Source organism: Ailuropoda melanoleuca, chromosome 7 (genome assembly GCF_002007445.2).
Source record: "Ailuropoda melanoleuca isolate Jingjing chromosome 7, ASM200744v2, whole genome shotgun sequence".
In the NCBI taxonomy this organism is placed as follows: Eukaryota; Metazoa; Chordata; class Mammalia; order Carnivora; family Ursidae; genus Ailuropoda; species Ailuropoda melanoleuca.
In genome coordinates, this window is record NC_048224.1 from 57,798,485 (window position 1) to 57,819,097 (window position 20,613).

The 20,613-nt window shown below is 60.8% G+C and overlaps 1 protein-coding gene across 1 annotated transcript in view; it reads right to left on the reverse strand.

Annotated features, from left to right (window-relative positions):
• COL5A1 (collagen type V alpha 1 chain) overlaps positions 1 to 20,303 on the reverse strand; it is a 122,933-nt gene extending 102,630 nt beyond the window's left edge. The window contains exons 1-2 of the mRNA XM_034663748.1: positions 20,151 to 20,303; positions 19,855 to 20,049 (exon numbers count right to left, since the gene is read on the reverse strand). Coding sequence (XP_034519639.1) covers positions 19,855 to 20,049; positions 20,151 to 20,303 — 348 coding nt within the window. The remainder of the gene's footprint in view (positions 1 to 19,854; positions 20,050 to 20,150) is intronic.
• Between the last annotated feature and the right edge of the window lie 310 nt (positions 20,304 to 20,613).

A 20,613-nucleotide genomic window follows, 5' to 3' on the forward strand; every position in this document is an offset into this window, starting at 1 on the left:
TTCTGCTCCTGAAGACAAAGCCATGAGTGAAGCAAGAGAACGTGGTAGCCGTGAGCTTGACCCAAAGGAGGTGGTGCTCATTCTGCACACGCCAGCACCACAGGCCCGAGCAAGGAAGCCACGCCCTCCTTGCCCTTCATTTGGTAATGGCGTGTGAGCCCCTTCCCTGTGCTGGACCCTGACAAAGCTGGAGATGGAAAGCTGGGAGGATGTGCCACTCAAAGGCACTAAGCATGGACCCCAGATGGCCTCCCAGGGTCTGGGAAGCAAAGTGCCAGCACCGTGCACTGGTCTGAGGGACAGGCTCCATGGCCCTTCCCTGGCTTCCCAAAGCTTCTGTGCGAAAACTGGCCCAGAGATGGGGTGAAATGGGGTGACTCAGTGGTAGAACTGGGTGACAGTCTTAGAGTCCAGAAAAGGCCCATCCCACCTGATCCCTGAGACATGGGTCCAAATTATAGGGCCCCCCAACTTGGATTTGAAGACCCTGAAGATGAGTGAGGAGCTTGAACTCCCCCAAGCTGACCTGTCCCCACACAGAGGGCTCTGAAGAGACTCCCTCGAAGACAATTCTGGCTCCCTCCCCAAGTTCTGTTGTGCTCACTCCCTCGCCTGGCAGAGCCGCCTGCCTCCCTGCCTCCCTCCCTCCTCCGTCTTGTCTCTTCCTTTCCCATCTTCACTCTCTCCTTTGTCCCTCTCTGCTTCTCTCTCTCCTTTGGATGTCAGAGGCTCCTGGCCCACGTTGTAAACTCTCCAGCAGACAAGAACCGTATGACAGGAACAGTGAATTAAAACCACACAGTTTTATTAAGCAACATGACTTCTAGTTCAAATTTCATCCAATTCAAATAAAATATTTTCTTCTTCTTTCAACTGGCAACTTGACATCTGAATATATGTTCTCGAATGCAGGCTCCGGGAGGGAGAGAAGGCTCGGCGGCCTCTGGGGGCGGCCGTGGTTGCCGACCCCTGGCGCTCCCTTCCGTCGAGCCACCGGCACAGGGGACCGCAGCCATCTGGTAAAGGGCCTGCCTCCCCAGAAAGCCCCAGGCCTCGGGCCATGGCCACGTGTGGCACATCTGTGTCCCTGTACCCCAGGGTGCCTGGCCCAGAACCAGGCTTCACAGGCCCCCACGCAGTGGCCCATGCTACCCCCAACACCAGGCAACGAACGAGGTTAAAGGCCGAGGCGTAAACACCCAGGAACAGACCCAGGGCCGGGTGCTTCCTGCAGACTCACCCAGAGCTCTGGAATCTGAGCACGCAGTTGGTGCTGACCTGCCCCTCCCTCCAGCCCTGCTTCCCTGCCTACCTCGCCCACTCCCCACATGGCTGCGGAGGGAACACGTGGTCAGCAGCAGGCCGGGCCACAGGGCGCCTGCAAGCACGAAGCCCTCTTCATTCCCAGGGCCCGCCCTCCACTGCAGACGCCTGGACTCGTGGCAAATCACTTTTTCCACAAAGGTTTCCACACCAAAAACATGTGCCCCTTTGTTCCGTGGGCACATCTCTCAAAGGGCAGGGATCCGTCCATCCCCTGCCGCCTCTGCGAGACGGGGAAGCCGAGGCGTGGGTCCGAGCCTCTTGGAAGCCCCTTGTCCAGGGCTCCTGCCGCCCCCCCCACCTCTTCCCTGCACACATGGGAGCTTTTCAGGTTGGGGTGCCGAATACCCGTGTGCTCTTTGCAAAGAAGCCGTTCCCCACTGAACTTTCTCTTGTGGGGACCAGACACAACCTGAGACTTTCTCAATGCCGGGGCTGCCCGCAGCCACCACCCAGTGCCTTGGCGACAGCACGCCCACGGCTGGCCCTGATCTGGTGCACACTGCATTTCACACGTCCCACGAACGCTCACAAGGTTGTGACTGTTCTGAGAGCATTTTCATGATGCCTCCTGGGGCGAAACAAGCTCCAAGCCACAGAGCCTGAGATTCCCTCGGGGACCCCCTTTCCCAGCAAAGCCTTTCTCCGTGGCTGCTGGTGAGAGATGCTGGGGGCCTGGCACGAAGGCCCCTGCTGCCCAAAGCCTCAGCCCCTGGGGACCCGGTGGGCACGGTTCATGGGACAGCCCTGGGCGCGGCGTGTCTGTGTCCTGGGGGGACAAGCAGAAGGCGGGGGCCAGGGTCTAGGTTGGGAGGTCTGCCCGCGAATACAAGGAACACACAGGGAGGCCCCCGGCCTGCAGCTGCCAGGACCCAGCCCGGGCCTTGCGGGAGCCGAACACCAGTTCTGCGAGGCCGGCCAAAGGTCAGAGTTGCCGGCGGGTTCCCTGACCCTCTGGAAGCAGTGAGGGCAGCCCAGGATTTTTCTGACCCAGTATCCTCTCGGGTGGGGGGAGACTCTGACTAGGAACCCTCCAACCATCCTGGCCTCGGCCCTGGAAGAGTCCGGTACCCCCTGCCCAAAGGTAGCCTAGCAACCCCCAAACTCAACGATCCATGGCCCACTTACAGCACCTGGAGTTGTCCGGGGTCGTGTGTGTGTGTGTGCACGGGCACAGACACATGTGTGCACATGCAATGTAGCAGATGACCTTGGTGTGACCTTCTAATCTAGGTGACCCACTTCTGAACAGAAACAGAATGAGAGCCTCCGTCCTTTGGGACCCTTGGGGGAAAGTGAAGGGGCATTATCACCTCTGGCCGCAGTCAGGAGCTGTGGGGCGATGGGGTAGGCAGTGGACACCGGGCCTGGAGCACGAGCACCCACGAGTGACTGAGTGCAGGGGGACGGCAGGCTCACACCCTGGCCCAGCCCCGCTGCCCGGCACGGCCGCACTCCCCGCTGGCCCCTGCAGGGCCCCCTCTAAAGCCTAGAGGGTCACGCTTCAATGATTCCACGTACCCCATCGGTAACCAAAATTGTTACGCAACTAGAACCAAGGGCCGTTCACTGTCTTGGAGGCGCCAGACCGCGTCCCAGGTGGGGCCTTGCCTTTGCTGGGCACTCATGGGAGCTCTGTGTCCCACGGCCTCCCTGCCCCTCAGGCTCCCTCAGGATGCAGGGACCTGGGAGCTCAGCCCAGCGGTGGCTTCTCAAAAGGGGTCCCGTGGAGGAGCCTGGGGGCCCCAGCGGGTTTTACGCTCCTGGCTGCCCCACAACATGTTAGTTAAGGAAGTGTTCACGGGGTTGTGTTTTAAAGGTCAAAAGCCCTAATGCAGTAAAACGGTCTTACTTTACAGACTAGGAGTGTGAGGTCAGTGGGTGGGGGCGGGTGGTCTCCAGATAGGCCCCCTCGGGCCTCAGTGGCAGCTGGGCTCCAGGGTCCAAGGCCAGCAGTCCTTCTAGTCTGGAACTCAGTGCCGGGTCCGCCGGGTGCCTGGCTGCTGCTGGGCACCTCCTGGGAGTTTCTCCCCAAGACTCCCTACAGCCTGCATTCACAGATGCCAAAACAGAGGCAGCGAGGCCCAGGAACTTTCCAGAACCAAGAAGGACCCACCGCGTACTCCTCACCCCTGTGGCATGCCACTGCTGTCTTACACTCGAGCCACCACCTCCCCAACAGCAGCTGCCAGAATCCATGGAGAGTTCCCACGCCACTGTCTCCCCCTGCAATCTCTGGCTTCCGGTCCTCCAAGGCTCCCCTGCTCAAAGCCCTCTCCCACTGCTCCCCTTCCCCCACCCCCCAGGCCACCAGGTGCCGACCGCCCCCTCCACCCTGCCCAGCAGGCATGGCTGTGGCTTCCCCCGGGACCAGGAGAAGCCCTCTCCCACCTTGGAACCTTGCCCGGCTTTGCCCCCCCACCCTGCCCGCAAAGCCCTGAAGGGCAGGTGAGCTCCTGACCGAATCCTGCCCGACCGCTCCGTCCACGGGGCCCAGCGAGGAGACCCTCCAGCCTCCCCCCAGGAGCACAAGGCACCTGCCCCAGACTCACTGGCCAGACTGGGCACCATGATCCCCCCCTACACCAGGCCGGGCAGCTGTCCTACCAAGGGGCCTGCACCCCAGTCCCCTCCCTCAGCAACATCCACCCAGTCCTGGGGCTGTGGTGGCGACCCCGGCCCCCTCCCCATGACAGCATCCTCCAGTGCACTGCCTCGGCGTGCCTCGTCTCGGCTCCTCTGTGCTCACACGGGTGGGCTTGCCCTGTGTCTTCTCTCTTATCCCCATTTTGTGGATGCACACACTGAGGCTCAGAGAGGCGGGGTCCCCCTCGCAAGGGCACAGAGTGGGGGCTCCAGTCACTTTCCTACAGCTCCATGCAAGAGCAGCCTGGCCTCGGGTGAAATTCAAGTGGAATGCCCTGCTTGGACAGCAATCGTGGCTTCGCCCTGGCCACCCTCTGCTGGGCACAGTGGCCTCGGGAGTGCAAGTGGCACCTGAGTCCACATCTGGGCCCCAGGCCCGCAGCTTGCCTTGTGGCGGCCCGGACCCCCTGCCAGAGAAGCCAGAGCCTGCTGTTCTCTCTGATGCCGATCACCGTTTTCTCCTCCTACACACTTTACGTCTGCCCCCCCCCCCAGGTCAGTAGCGCTCCGCCCAGCCCCTAGAAGCTTCTGTGGTGGCTCCTGGCAGTCATGAAGGCTGCTCTGCTCTGTGGCACACCCTTTACACCTGAGGCGACAGTCCACGCCCTTCCCCTGCTGAGAACAGGCGGGCATCAGGCACTCGGAGGCTGCAGGGGACTGTGACCCTTGGCCCTCACAGAGCGGGGAGCATTTTGCTCAGGGAGTCGGTTCTGCTTTTCCGATGATGAGATTTCATCCAGCCTTCATTTCTGCTATGAGCCGAGGAAATTGGAAAGCTTTCGTTGGAGAGCTTGGCAGCCTTGGGGGCCGTGGCGCCGGAAGCCAGGGTCTGCCCCCAAGAGGGTGCTTCCCTACCGGGCGCACCGCTGTGACCACCCCTGCAGTCACACGCCAGCTTCCTTCCCCTCCCGTGCCCCTGAAGTCGGCATCCCTCCTCTCAACAGAACTCCCAGGCCCCCGGGGGGGGCAGCGCGCCCTGCCTCCATGTTCTGCACCACGGACCCCTCATCCAACCCACACAGGCCCCACGGGGACCCCCATCGCACACTCAGCTTCCCTGTGGGTTCTGCCGTCTAATCTCAGATCTCACTTCATGCCCCAAGATGGAGACACACAGGTCATTCGAGAAGGCAGACACCTCTTGTTCAAGACTGCGGGCCACGTGGTCGGCAAGCGTGCTGTCCCTGGAACCAAATCAAGAATGACACTTCCCCCTTCCAGCCACCAGCGGGCTCTGGCCGCAAACTGGCATTGCCCTTAGGAGTCCGGGTGCCCAAGGGCCGGGGCGTAGCCCCCTGCAGTGTGGGGAGGGGCCCCAGCCCAGCTCTCATGGGACAGAGAAGGAAGGCAGCAGGGAGGCCAGCACACCGGACTTGCATCCCCGCCCCAGAGGCACTGAGCCACAGTTCGCTTGTCCCAGGGGAAGGAGCACCAGACACGGGGGGCTGCTGGGAGTGTGGCGCCCACCCGGCCTCTGTGACCAGGGGGCGGGGCAGGACTACATGTCCCAACAAGTCACTCAGAGCCAGCAATGCACACACAGCCCCAGGGACGCACGCGGCCACGAACCATCACCGTCCACTCTGGCAAAGCATTCCTCCCAGGGAGCCTGGTGGATTCTGGCCCCCGTGACCCACGCACAGTGGCCGGGAGACACTGGGGTGCCCTCCTACAGCACCTGCTCAGTGCCCTGGAGACCCCACACGCAAAGTCTTCACACGTATTCCCTGTTCATGCTCTTGGGACCCAAACAAGTCCCATCCAGCATCTTGTGTGACATTGTTCACCCATGACTCACACACAATGGAAAAGAAAGGCCCCATGCCAGAGGAGGTCAAAATAACGTTTTCCATGATTTTCAGAGGACCCGTGGAGTCTGAAAGTGAGCTGAACACTCTCTAGACAAGTGTTAAAGACACACCTCCACGTGGCAGGAAACCACTCCTGCTGCCCCCCAGGGGCCACTTGGCCAGGCATCCTGCTCTGTGACCTTCCCCACTCCGTGGCCGCCTCTGGTCCTGGTACAATTATCCCCTGTGCCACCAGCCAGGTGCTGCCCCAGGGGGTCTAGGGTCATTTCTGCTCACACACGTGTCTCCATGACAGGGGCACAGTGGCCAGGGGGCAGGGCATCAAGTCCCAGCCTCATCAGACCCTGAAACTGGCCGCAATGACTAAAGGGTCAGCTTGGTGAACTCAGAGAGGGGACACCTTGTCCCCAGACTGAGGGACAGGAGAGCAAAGCCAGCGGCTGGGGCCAGGCTGTTGGGCCCGCCCCCTCAAAAGCCCCTGAGACTCTCCGTAGGGCCCAGGTCCCGCACCCTTTCCCGCCGACAGTGCGGCCCCAGACACTTCACTCCGGACACTGAGCCACCAGCCCAGCCACAAAGGCCCACACCTGCCACCCGGGCGGCATGCGAGTGAATCTGCCTCATTCTTCCCCCCCTGGACTTTCAGAGCAGCGAGCCTGTGGACACTGGGCTGACCAGGGGGGAACCGGAGGTCTCTGAGCACAAGGGACGTGCACGTTGCGACAAGCTGTTCAGAAGAAGGAACAAGGACCCTGTGCACCACTGCACAGAGGACCGGGCACTGACCCCCGCGGCCGGGGCGCTGGGTCCTTCCCTCGCCAGCTGCGGGGCCTGAAGCACGTCCTCCATCCCTCCGGGCCTCCAGTGGTTCCTTTGTAAAAGACGACGATGAGACCGGCCTGGTGGGGGTCCTGAGGACGGAGTGTGATGGTGCGTGCAGAACACTCCATGGGCCTCGCACCCAGGGGCCTGGGTAGATGAGCAACCCCAAGCAGCACCAGCACCACCACCAGCATTACTACCACCCCAGCATTACTACCACCACCAACAACATTACTACCACACCAGCATTACTACCACCCCAGCATTACTACCACCACCACCAGCATTACTACCAACCCCAGCATTACTACCACCAACAACATTACTACCAACCCCAGCATTACTACCACCCCAGCATTACTACCACCACCACCAGCATTACTACCACACCAGCATTACTACCACACCAGCATTACTACCACCACCAGCATTACTACCACCAGCAGCATTACTACCACCAACAGCATTACTACCACCACCACCACCATTACTACCAACCCCAGCATTACTACCACCACCACCAGCGTTACTACCAACCCCAGCGTTACTACCAACCCCAGCGTTACTACCACCCCAGCATTACTACCACACCAGCATTACTACCACCAGCAGCATTACTACCACCAGCAGCATTACTACCACCACCACCACCATTACTACCAACCCCAGCATTACTACCACCACCACCAGCGTTACTACCAACCCCAGCGTTACTACCAACCCCAGCGTTACTACCACCCCAGCATTACTACCACCACCACCATTACTACCAACCCCAGCATTACTACCACCACCACCAGCGTTACTACCAACCCCAGCGTTACTACCAACCCCAGCGTTACTACCACCCCAGCATTACTACCACACCAGCATTACTACCACCAGCAGCATTACTACCACCAGCAGCATTACTACCACCACCACCACCATTACTACCAACCCCAGCATTACTACCACCACCACCAGTGTTACTACCAACCCCAGCGTTACTACCACCCCAGCATTACTACCACACCAGCATTACTACCACAACCAGCATTACTACCACCACCATCAGCGTTACTACCACCCCAGCATTACCACCCCAGCATTACTACACCAGCATTACTACCAACCCCAGCATTACTACCACCACCACCAACATTACTACCAACCCCAGCATTACTACCACCCCAGCATTACTACCACCACCACCAGCATTACTACCAACCCCAGCGTTACTACCACACCAGCATTACTACCACACCAGCATTACTACCACCACCACCATTACTACCAACCCCAGCATTACTACCACCACCACCAGCGTTACTACCAACCCCAGCGTTACTACCAACCCCAGCGTTACTACCACCCCAGCATTACTACCACCACCACCATTACTACCAACCCCAGCATTACTACCACCACCACCAGTGTTACTACCAACCCCAGCGTTACTACCACACCAGCATTATTACCACAACCAGCATTACTACCACCACCATCAGCGTTACTACCACCCCAGCATTACCACCCCAGCATTACTACCACACCAGCATTACTACCAACCCCAGCATTACTACCACCAGCAGCATTACTACCACCCCCAGCATTACTACGAACCCCAGCATTACTACCACCACCAGCATCACTACCACCACCACCATTACTACCACCACCAGCATTACTACCACACCAGCATTACTACCACCACCAGCATTACTACCAACCCCAGCATCACTACCACCACCAGCATCACTACCACCACCACCATTACTACCACCACCATTACTACCACCCCCAGCATTATTACCATCACCACCATTATTACCACACCAGCACCAGCATTACTACCACCACCACCACCATTACTACCAACCCCAGCATTACTACCACCACCACCATTATTACCACACCACCACCACCATTACTACCACCACCAGCATTACTACCACCCCCTCCACCACCATTACTACCACCCCCAGCATTACTACCAACCCCAGCATTACTACCACCACCACCATTATTACCACACCAGCACCACCATTACTACCACCACCAGCATTACTACCACCACCACCACCACCATTACTACCACCCCCAGCATTACTACCACCACCACCATTACTACCACCACCAGCATTACTACCCCCACCACCTTTACTACCACCATTACCATTACTAACCCCACCACCATTACTACCACCACCACCATTACTACCACCACCACCATTACTACCCCCGCCGCCAGCATTACTACACCACCACCACTACCACCTTCACCACCACCACGCCATCAGCCCCCAATCCTGACAAAGCCTCACCAAGGTCCCCTGTAGGAAGGTCTGGTGAGTCATTCTGTCGCTCATGCAACCAGCATCCTTAGCGCCCGTATCATGAGACTCATGGACACAAAGATGAAGAAACTGGTGTCCCTGACCACAAGTCTCAAGCTTTAATACTTCCCCGGGAGGCGGCCCCGGTGACTGAGTGACTAGCCAGGGCTCAAGGAAGGCACGCTGGAGGGGAGTGGCTGGCCTCAGAGCTGGGCCCAGGTGGAGGGGGCGGATGTCAAAGGCTCACATCCGTACACAGCCTCTCTGGGGTGCTCACTCTGCCACCATGTCATCCCCGTCCCCCTGGGTGAGACTCTCCACCCCTGGGCACCAGCTCCCTGTCCACCCCACCTCGCCCGTCCTAGGCTCAGAGCCCAGGTCTTCAACTCAGCCTCCATTGGCACAGTCCACACCCGCGATCATCCTGCCCTCTGCCCCGAACGCATGATCATAGCGCCGCAGGGCACCGCGGTCGCTGACAGGCTCGGCATGCACCGACCCTCCATCTTCTCCGTAGGAAACACTTCGCCACCGCACCCCCCCGGTCCACACGGGCACAACTGGTCGTTTTGAACCCAAGTGCAAAAACCCACATTCATCTCCACCAAATTTCATTTCCTTGGCTCCAGGGCATGGTCTCATCCCGGAAGACCTTTCCGAGTCTTATCTGTCAACCAAGAGTCATTCGGCATCATCCACGGCAGTCGGGCCTGGCTGGGGTGCCCTGCACATCCACAGCCACCACAAGGCTCTCACTTGCGTGCAGAACGTGCGCGTCCCTGCTGGGGAGGGAGTGCAGGGGGAGCTTCGGGGGTGGTTCGGAGGCCAGGCTGCTCCGCACGCCCACTGCCAGCACCACCCCCGCCTGAGAAGACTCTGCGCCGTGATCCGCCCTCCCTGCAGGCCGCAGTGCCAGGGACCAGGCGTCCTGAACAAGGGCCATGTTTCAGCCAGGGTGCTGGGCTACACCCCAGCCCTGGGCCACCCTGCTGCAAACACCCACTACTAGACATGACAGAGACAGGCTGGGTCAGCGTGGCTAACTCACGGGGATAATCTGTGCTCCCCAACTCCCGAGAAGTGGTTTCAAATACAGCCCCCCAGAAGCATTACCGTAGGCAAGTGAGGCCCAGCTCGGGAGAAGGCTGCGTGCACCCGGAGAAAACCACATCCTCCAGGATTTGTAGGCCCCCAGGAGGGCTGAGAGTCACCCCAGTGTCCCTGAGGCCGGGCTGCCAGCTGGGAATCCCAGACCCTTCTCCAGGGCATGCTTGTGGGCACAGACTGCTGGACTGGCCGCAGCTGGACAGAGGCCACCTGGAGAGTCCTGGAATTTCCAGCGTGGACCAGAGAGCAGTGGCTCCAGGTTGAAAGTGAACAGCACCAGGGCCTGGGGGGGCCGGGGCAGGAAGGAGGAGGGTCACTCTGAGTGGGGCACTCATAGGCCTTGGGGCCCATAAAGGACTAAAATCCAGGGGCCGGTTGGAGGGTCACCGCCAAGAGGCAAATGAGCAGGCAGTGGCTCTTCGGGCTGGAGGGCAAGTCACCTAAAGGGAGGGATGGAAGTCTGACATCAGAGGCCCAACGCCCCTCACCCCTTCATCTGAGACTGGAATGTCCTTCTGATCCGGGATAGGGTCCAGACCTGGGTCCAAAGTCTGGTCCTGCACTTCCCTGCTGTGTGACCCTGGGCAGGTGGCTTTACCTCTCTGGACTCCAGGCAGCCCGTGAGCACTGGAAAGCCAACACAGCACGCAGGTCCCAGGCTGCTACGCAGAATCGTCCGGGCCATTACCAGGGTAAGCCTATCAGCAGCTGGGGCCGGAGGTGCCCTCCTTAACCAGGGGTGTTACTACTATCCGCTTTTCCAAACAGAACGGAGGGAGGCGCAGCTGCTGCCCCACCCAGGGCCTTGGGCTTTTGGAACAAGCCTCCTGGCTCGGCCTGGCGCCCGGCTGCTCGGACACTGAGGAGGCACAGTGCAGACCTCACGGCTCCTGGCCTTCCCCGTGCCAAGAGATTCTGAGCAGACCCGCGGCGACACGGCGAGAAAATGAGTTTGCGCTGGATTTCCCACGTGCTCAGGGAGGAAGAGCTCCAACAAACGCTACCACAACCGTCAGAGGCCCCGGCGGCCCCCCAACAGGGACACGCGCTTAGGAAGGCGCCACCCAACAAATACACACACAGACGCCCCAGTATCCGAGGCTCTTATCCCAAGGTGATGCCCCCCTGGAGCTACATGGACACTGAAGGCCCATAGCCGGCCTGGGGAGCCCCTCTGCCGTCCATGCAGTACGCCCCTCAGGGGTCCCACCGCACCCCACACCCCCAACTGCCGCCCGTGGACCGGCACTCCGCAGGTAAGGGCCGGACGCCAGCTCCCCCACCTGCCTCTCTGACTCTCGCGTCTGCAACACACGGACGCAATGACAGTAATAATCCTTGTCATCACTACAACCACGACATGCACAGCTCCCCTCCTGCAGCAGGGTCCGGAGAGTGTGACAACTCACAGCCCTCAGAAGCACGCTGGACGAGGAGGGACTCCCGGCGCTGGGAGCATCGTCAGGCCCCCTCCCCCGACACTCACAAGCCTGGCAGCCCCATCTCCTACACAAGCAGATGGAGTCCCAGGCTAGCCCCAACCCGTGCGAATGGCAAGGGGAGGCCAGGGCGAGGCTGACACTTCCCCAAGCCCCCTGACAGCAGGCAGAGGTAAAGAAAAAGTACCGCCTGACACACACGGCGGGGCCCCCTGCCCTCCGTGGTCACCCACGCAGGCAGCTCCCTGCACGCTGGACCATAGGACTCTGCATCTAGAAGCATGGGCCACATGTCCTGCCCCCCCAGGAAAGCCACCGATCCTCCCTCCCCCCCCCGAGTCTGTACCTGCCACAGCCCTGCAGGTGACCTCGAAATGACATGCCCTCGCTGGAACCCCGGTGCCAATCCTCCCCAGGGACCCGCACATCAGAAAGTCACTGCACGAGGCTGCGCTTCGAGTCCTGCCTCAGCCCACTGGGCCGGGACAGGGTCCTGATGCTCAGAGTTTCCACGGACCAAACCTGAAGCCCTCTCAGGCCAGGAAGCAGGAGCTGCCAGGTCCCGCAACATGTAGGCAGAAGCAGGGCCTGCCTGACTCTGTGGATCTCCCCGACCCCTCCTAGCCACCACCCCCACCCCAGCCCTGGGTAGAGGCGGCAGCCCAGCTGCTTGGCTCAACAGGGATCATGAGTGCCCAGTGCAACCCAGGCCAGCTTCAGGGGCACGTCCTCGGAGCTCGGTCCCCACCCCAAACACCCTTCCCACTTGAGAGCAACCCCAGACGAAAGTCCCTCGGCGTGGGTATCAATGTGAGACCCACTGCCACCCACTCCAGCTGGCCTCTGCGAGGCAGCCCTCCCGCCCGGCGTCCAGCTGGACACTGGCTCCCAGCCCGCGGGCTGCTGGCCACCCACACCAGGCAGAAGTCCGGGCCCAGGCTTGCCCACTGCCCTGCCCTTCCTGGACCTGAGCTAGAGACAAAAATATACCTCAAACGCTCTGCACACTGTCCTCCTCGGCCAGCCCGAGAAAGCCTCGCTATGAAACCAACCAAATACTCACGCCCAGAGACGGGCTCTTCATTAAGCACCATGCCCTACGGGAATTAACGGGTGAACCCCTTTCCACACTGGTCTGGGTAGCGAGTTAAACAGCGACCCCAAAAGATAGCTGAGTCCTACTGCCCAGACTCTGGGAATGGGACCTTATCTGGAAACGTGCTTTTAGCAGATGTAAGGAAGTTAAGGGTCTTGAGATGAGACCATCCTGGATTAGCGTGGCCCTAAATCCCATGATAAGCATCCTTAGAATAAAGACAAGGGACAGACAAACGAGAAGAGGAGAAGCCGCGTGCAGATGGGAGCAGAGCCGGTGAGGACACGGCCTGAAGCCAAGGAACCCCGGGGCCACCAGGAGCTGGGGGAGGCAGGAAGGACCCCCAGCCAAGGTCCTCAGGAGGGAGCTCGGCCCTCCTGACACCTTCATGTCAGACTTCTGGCCTCCACATCAGGGAGAGAATCAATTTCTATCTTTCTGAGCCACCAAACTGTGGCAACTCGTGGGGACTCCAACAACCCTGCCCTTCCCAGGAATCAGGGAGGGTCCCTGGGAAGTGGGCAGAGCTGAAGACCTGCTCGAGAAGCTCTGACCTTGGTCACTGCTGTCCCGCTGCATCCCTTGGGGTCCGCCTGAGAACTGCCCCGGCGGGTGCAGGGCTGGGCCTCACACGGCCGCAGAAGGCAGGGAGGTGCTCCTAGGGAAAGCTCGGACGGGCACTGAGGAGGGGCAGGGTCCCGTGGGTCTTGGGACGGAGCCGGACGGCTCAGGCCCTTCAGGAGCACTCCGCCTGCTGCAGGCCCCACCCAGGACATGCCCTCTGCGGTCAGAGAGCCTGGTTTGAGCTGCCCGCCCTCTCCCCCAGGGCCAGACCTCGGGCCCATGACTTAGCCCCGGGAGCATCCACATCCCCATCTGAAGTCAGGGTACGTGGGCCTAGAGCAGGGGTCCCTCCTCTGCGCTCTGCATGCCTGGGAGGCCCTGGGACTCAGAATGGCCTGCACTCGTGCAACTCAGGCTCTGTGCACAGACAGCAGGAGGACTGTGTGCGGTGCGGGCGGAAACGCGACACCCATCCTGCAGCAGCACGACGGAAGGCGCTGGCAGGTACTCCTGACGGAGCCACGACCCCCACCGGGTCCGGCTACAGAGGCTGGCTCCTCCTGTCCCCAGCGTGGGTCTAACTGGCAACACCAACTAGAGAAACACCCCTGGCCGGGGCGGGGGTTGGGGGACACGGGCCTCTGAACACTGTGGACGCGGGGGGCACGGGGGCTTTACCAGCAGCGCCTCTGAGCCTCGAGCCACGGCGGATTCTCCGCGTCGTATCCACCTGGCGTCTGAACGCGAGCTCAGCTTTGGCCCCACAGATGCACCACCTTCCAAGGGTGGGAGAAGCACACTCTAGAACATGCCTGCAGTTCCTCTCCACAGAGAAATTTGGGTCAACGTGACAACACCACAGGGATGCTGACAGAAACAGAATGAACAGAAGTGCTGCTTCCCAGCCCCAGAGAGAACGGACCCTCCAGTGAACAGTCCCCAGTGTCACAGGCCACGGGGGTACCAGTCCTGCAGCTCCCCGGTCACGGCCCATGTGCTCTGCTGGCTCTGTGTCCCCCACATGCGTCCCTGTGGCAGGGCGCGTCCCCCTGGAGGGGCCTGGGAGCTCAGAGGTCACAGCCTGGGCGGTGAAAGCCGGGACGTGGACCCAGGCCTCCGACGCCAAGCCCACCACTCTCTCACCCTCGAGATGCCGATGCCAGCAACCGTGCACGTGGAGGGACAGTGGTTCTGTGCTCCCCGGCAGGGTCCCAGGCCACCTCGTGGATGGCCGAGAAAGTCCAGCCTGGCACAGGCCTGCTCCTGCCCCAGGGAAGCTGCATTCCAGGAAAGAACATGTCAGTGGAAAAGCCAGGCCTCTGGAAAACGGGAATCAGGGATGAGGTAAACCCCTTGTCTTTCCAAATGAAAGGCGGGTGGACAGACGGGAGGACCGTCACTCGGGTGTGATGCCATCTTCCTCCCGCCGGCACCCAGGGGTTTGCAGAGAAAGCCCCAGTTTACAGTCTGTTTGGTCTTGTTGCCCCTTGAAACATCCGACAGCTTAGAAGCGGGCTTGGCACCTGGCCCAGAACTCCCTGGCGCCCTGTCCCCTGGGGTGGGCCTCCCTCTGTTCCCGGCTCACAGGAGAGGAGGGTCCTCCCACTGCAGAGGCCCTCCCCCCCACCAGCCCAGCCCCACCCTCCAGACCCCTCCATCTGGAACACTGATGAGCTGAGGGTGGGGAGGGGGATGCAGGTCCCCTGACCAGCCAGTGTTTCTGAGCCGGGGCCGAGAAGCGTGCTCGGCAGGCAGGGCAGGGAAGGCCAGCTCTGGCTGCCAGTGAGCCTGCAAACAGCTGGTGCTGGCTCCTCCTGGAAGGTTCTGGGGCTTCACCAACCCCACAGGTCAGGGCACTCTGATGTCCTGGGAGCCCGTGTGGGGCCACAGGAACAAGCACCCACTGACATCGTTGGGACCACCGGAGATTCGCCCTGGCTGGGGAAGGTCGTGGCCCAGTTTCTGAGTCCCGGCTTCACTGGTCAGGTGCACAGAGAGATGCACGGGCTGCTGGGAGTGCGGCACCCGCCACGCGACGTGACGTCCGAGCAGGACTCTCAGGCTTTTGGCAACAACAGGTCTGGGGACCCACCCTGCTCCCCTGTAGCTTCGCTGGGCGACCTTCTGCAGGCTCTTCAGCCTCTCTGGTCCAGCGTCCCGGGAGTGGCGAGTTGAGGGGAGGGCAGAGCACTTGGCGGGTACCGTCTCGGGCCCTGCTGGCCAGTGCCGACCCTGGCTGGCCTCCCACCCAGCTCTACCACGGAAGGAAAACAACCACTTCCCAACTCCTGCCAGACATATTCGCTTTCCCTGGCACTCTTGTCTGTGTTTCCAAAAACACAAAGCTCGTTCCTAAGCCCTGGATCAAAACAAGGCTTTTGCCTGCACGGGGAAGCCCGCAGGACCCCTCTTTTGAAGAACAGCTCCCCTCCTCCCCTCACAGGCCCTCAGCCTGCCCGGCACCCACTCCACCCGGGACCCCAGGACACAGGCACATCCCAGGGGAAGGAACAGGACGTGGGACACACAGCTCCCCAGAGCAGCCCTGCAGAGTGTGCTCTCTGCCTCAGAACCCGCGGGCAGGGATCTACAGGGAAGGCAGCAAAGCCGTGGCGCCAGCCAGCCTGAGCCCCTCCAGCTCACACCTGCCCAGCGGGCCCTGCCCAGGGAAGGTGAGGATGGTGGCTCTCCAGGCAAACCCCGGGGGACTGGGATGGCAATGTGCGGCACAGGCTGGGGCAGGTCCTGGGAGCGTTAATCCCAGCTCAGGTGTGAGTGCCCTCGGCCAGCCCACCAGACAGCCCCCTGCCTGCCCAGCTGGAGGTCCTTGTCTCTAAGGCAGGAGTCCTAGCACTGAACTTGCAAGGTGAGTCTGGAGAAGTGGAGAGGAGAGACAGCTGGTGACCCCGAGCTGCCACATGGCACCCCTCAGTCACCAACATCGGTGATGTGCCTGCCAGGTGAATGTGGACAAAGGGCCAGAGGGCCTCAGGACGGCCTTGGCTATGACCGCCAAGGGTCTGGGGCAGTGTGGTTCGCTGTGGGCTGGGGGATGCGGGCATTTTACCCAGATTCCAGCCACTGTGTCGGCCTCCTCTGCGCATTTTCCAGATGAGGACATTGGGCTGGGAGAGGTTTAGCAATGGGCTGCTGGTTATCAGCTAGGAAGGAAGTGGATGAGACCCAAGGCCCGTGGGAGTTTTGCATGGACCTTCCCCCCGGGGTGGCTTTAGAAGGGACTGGACAGTCCCATCCCCCATCCAGCAGGGCAGACCCAACACGGGCTCACACCGGGACTGGGAGACCGGGGGCTGCCGACCTGCACAGCCCGGCCCAGGGTCTGCACCTGGGAGGACGGGTTCACCGCAGCTCCGCGTCCCTATGCCAGGCTCTCACCCTGGATGGCACTTCACTTTGGACAAGGGGGCCTCTGCGGGGCCATGTACACCCCAGGAAAAACCCCAGTGCCCCAGTAGGCTCTCTAGAGTTCAGTAAGCCCCTGTCTGGAGGCAGCACACGGGACGGTTCTCAGTGCGTGTGCCCATGGTGATGGGCGCCCCCCCAAAAGCACCCCGAATCCTTCCAGCTCACCCAGGCCCTGGCAGAGCTGTGGGACAAAGTGGCTTTTAATGAGGGGAAGACATCCTTCCAGGGGAAGAACGTGGCTGCTGGAGAAATCGTTTTCAACAGTGCCGCCCCCCTCCCCGGTTTGAAGAGCTTCTAAGAGAAGCCAAGTGGTTGATGTGGGAAGTGCCATTATTTGGAATCTGGTGGAAAGTAAGAGCTAAGTCACTTCTGTTTCAAAAGAAACGAAGACCCTTCTTCTCTTGCCGTGAGACCCAGGGTGGCTGGGCATCGAAGGCCAACGCGCCCAGCTCCGTCACTGCCCCGTGAAAGAGAAAAGACAGAACGCTGTGGGGCCAGGGAAGGCACCACCGTGTCCCACTGGTCTCTGCTGTGAAAGTCGGGTCACATTTTCCAACGTGAGCAAGTCTGGCAGCCAGGAAAGTCCACGTCTGGGAAAACACCTCCTGCAGAACGCGAACACCTCACGGGCCCCAAAACCTCCCATTCCTGGCAGCCACTCTGGCTCCAACGGAACGCGGCAGCCGGCCGTTCCAAGCACATTCCTGACCCGCCGGTCCGATCCAAGGCCAGCCCGCCCCCAGCCGCACCGGGAGGCCTGAGTGGCCTCACACACACACACACACACACACACACACACACACACACACACGGGCCTGGCGGGGCCGCCATCCCACGCTGCCGACGGGGACCCCGAGTCACGGACCAGCCAGGCAGCGCAGCCAGCATCCCGCAGCGGCATTCGGGCCCTGACCTCTCCCGGGGCTTCCCTACAGCCGTGCGGTCTGAGTATTTTGTGCTCCTGGGAAACAGTTCCTCGGGCTCAGCCAGAGTATCAAGGATGCGGGATTTGCTTTAGGGCCCTAATTTTTTTTTTAAGATAAAGCTTGTTCTGCCACTTTACGATGACAGGCACATGGTGGGCACACACGAGGCTCGAGAAGTGACTCAGATTCTTACCCAGCACAGAAACGCTACCGCACAGTAAATGAATTCAAACCCGCAAAGCCACTGCCTGGCCTCAGCACACCTTCCCGCCCCCGGACCTGAACGTCAACAAGCAGGAAGATGGGCAGTGCCCGAGTGACCCTGGCTCCCCGTCACGAGCAGGCACCCACGCCCAGTGCTTCGAGGCTGAGCCCAGGTGAGCCCCCTGACCACTCAACGTGCCGTGACCGCTCCCCACGTTCGACAAATCAGAGTCCCAAAGCCCAGAAACATCACCGGCTTTACCTGGACCCTGCCACCAGCGAGGCTCTGGACCAGCGACAACTCAATCCGAGTCTGTGTGACCCCCGCGCCTCCAACACCTGTTCCCCAGGAGAGCCCCCCAGCCGCCCCGGCCGTCCTGCAATTCACCCCAGGTCTTTGGGCAAGTTGGATCAGAAAAGTGGCCACAGGCTGTGTCTCCAAACTCGGCAAGTTCGGCAGCACCGAGGGTTCCAGGCTCCACCTGGCCCTGCTGTCCCGGGACACGCCGCGAGGGCCACGGACCCACCTTCACACACTGGCTCCCCAGCCCTCTCTTAGCGGCCCTCCCACCCCATTTTCACATAGACGTGACTGTTCTGGGCCTTGCTTGTCCGTCGTCCCACCTCTCCACCTGCCTTGACGCGGAACTCAAATCAAAACCGAGCCGCTAACACTGGTCAAGTGCCTACTCTGAGCGGCGCCGTGTGCCACGAGCCCCAGGAAGTACCACATTCAGGATCCCACTGCACCGACGCGGAGGCTGAGGCTATCACAGCAGAGCAACTTGCCCAAGCCCCCAAGTCCAGCACGCGAGAGAGGGGAGGGCCTGCCCCGGGCCAGCCGCCCTCCTGACAGGTTCTGCGGTCACGCCACACGCCCCATTATGACTTTGCAGAAAGATGAGACCGGGAAAGTCACTCTTCACCTGCTCAGCGGCAGACCCTCCCCACCGGCCAGCCCTGGAATCTGCAGACACATCAGTACCTGTAGGATAGAAATGGGGCTAACAAGCATGCATTCTCTCCCTCCGGGGCCCGCACCAAGAGCCGGGATCCAGCCGACATCTGACCAGCCTGGGGGTCTCCGGTTCGCCGAGCAGAGGCACGGGCCGGACACCCCACCTCAGGTGTGAGCACAGGGCTGGAGGGCACAGAGCATTCCTCTCAAACACGGCCAACTATGTGCGCAGTCCCAGGAATTTCGAGCAGAAACGCTGCCCCGAGGATGAAATTCCGGAGCTGGGAGAGCCCTCAGACCATCCAGCATGGTGGTTTCCAAACACGCTTCAGCCACAGAGCCCGAATATGTAAAAGAAAGAAGTCCAGCGGAGGGGCCCTGGCTGTCACCTCGCCCAAGCCAGAGGGGCCACCACTGTCACCTGAAGTGCCTTCTAGAATGCAGACCCCGGGGCCCTGCCACAGGCCTGGGGCCCCAGCAGCTCAGGAGGCCAAGCCTAAGCATCTGAACATTTAAGGGTCCCCAGGTGATGCCAGCGTGCTCCCCCAGGGCATCTGGAAACTGCTAGTCCCCTGCAGAGGTGACCTGCTTCTGGCAGGACGGCGCTCTCTAACGCTGTCTCATGCTGAACCCCAGTCTTCAAAGGAGAGAAATGCAGGACTCTTGCAGGTTGAAGTGGGGGCTCCCAGGGCCCCCTCTGCTCAGCCCCCTTCCCGTCCCTGAGGCATCTCCCCAGGAAGCCGGGCTCCAGACTGCAGGCAGGCACCGCCAAAGGCCAGCACCTCCAAAGGGTGGCAGCGCGTGCCTTCCCACAGCTCCCACGCCCAGCTAGGCGCTGACTGCCGGTCCCCCCCGCCACAGCTGCTCCCCTCCCAGGACAATCCTCAGATACCAGACAGCAGGAGTCCACGTGTGTCCACAAACCCTGGGCCACACTCACCAAAGCCGGTGCCCCTCCCAAGTTTGTCCCTGGGCCCCCTGGACAAGGGTGGACATGGCTGTCCTCACGTAGCCTCTTCATTCCCACAGGCCACAAACAGCCCTCAGAACAGCAGCAGAGGCCTCAGCCAACAGCAACCGCAGCCAAGTCAGAGTGGCAGCTGTCCCCAAGGAGGAGACAGGCTGCCAACAGCAGCCATAGCGGCCGAATCCAGGAGTGACCACTCGCCAGCACTGGTCCCAGGTGGCCGCGGGACGGCTGCCCCCGCCCTTACCTCAAACACTTCCTCATCCAGGATCCGGGTGCCAAACACGATGATGCCATTGACATCTATCACGGGGTGGTCACTGCGGTCGAGGTGTTTGGTGGTCTTCTTCTTACAATCCAGGATCAAGGTGACATTCCTCTTGTGGATACTGAGGGCAACCCTATGCCACCTGCAAAGAAACAGCCCAGGTGGGTGCGGGGGCTCGTGTCACAGAGCAACACCGGGGACCTGCCGCAAACTACTGTCTCCTGCACGGGCGCGGTGGGGCTGGGCAGCTCCGAGCGCAGCCTCTGCCATCAGACCGGGTCGCCCAAGGGCAGGCAGATGCCACAGTCCTGCCTCGGGTGAACCTGAAGCCCGCGGCAAGCTGCAGGCTGCCGGAGAAGCCGGGCTTTGCTGGGAGGTGGTGGGAGGGACCGATGTGAGGCTCTCAGTGAGAAACACAGGAACCACATCCCGACGGGGTTCCAAGATCAGGCACACGGCCTCGGACGCGTTAGCCACGAAGAGCTGACTTTCAAACTACCAGGGTTTAGGTACGCTCCCCAGGAGAGAATTCTGGAAAGACTCGTCTTTTTTCTCTTTAAATTATTCGCTCCCACATCCAGCGTGTCCGTATCCTTAAGGATCTCGTAATCCTTTAGAGAAGATGTGGTGTATACACACAACGGAACACCACTCAGCCATCAGAAAGGATGAAACCCTGCCATCTGCAATGTCGTGAACGGAACTAGAGGGGATTACGCTGAGCGAAAGTCAGTCAGG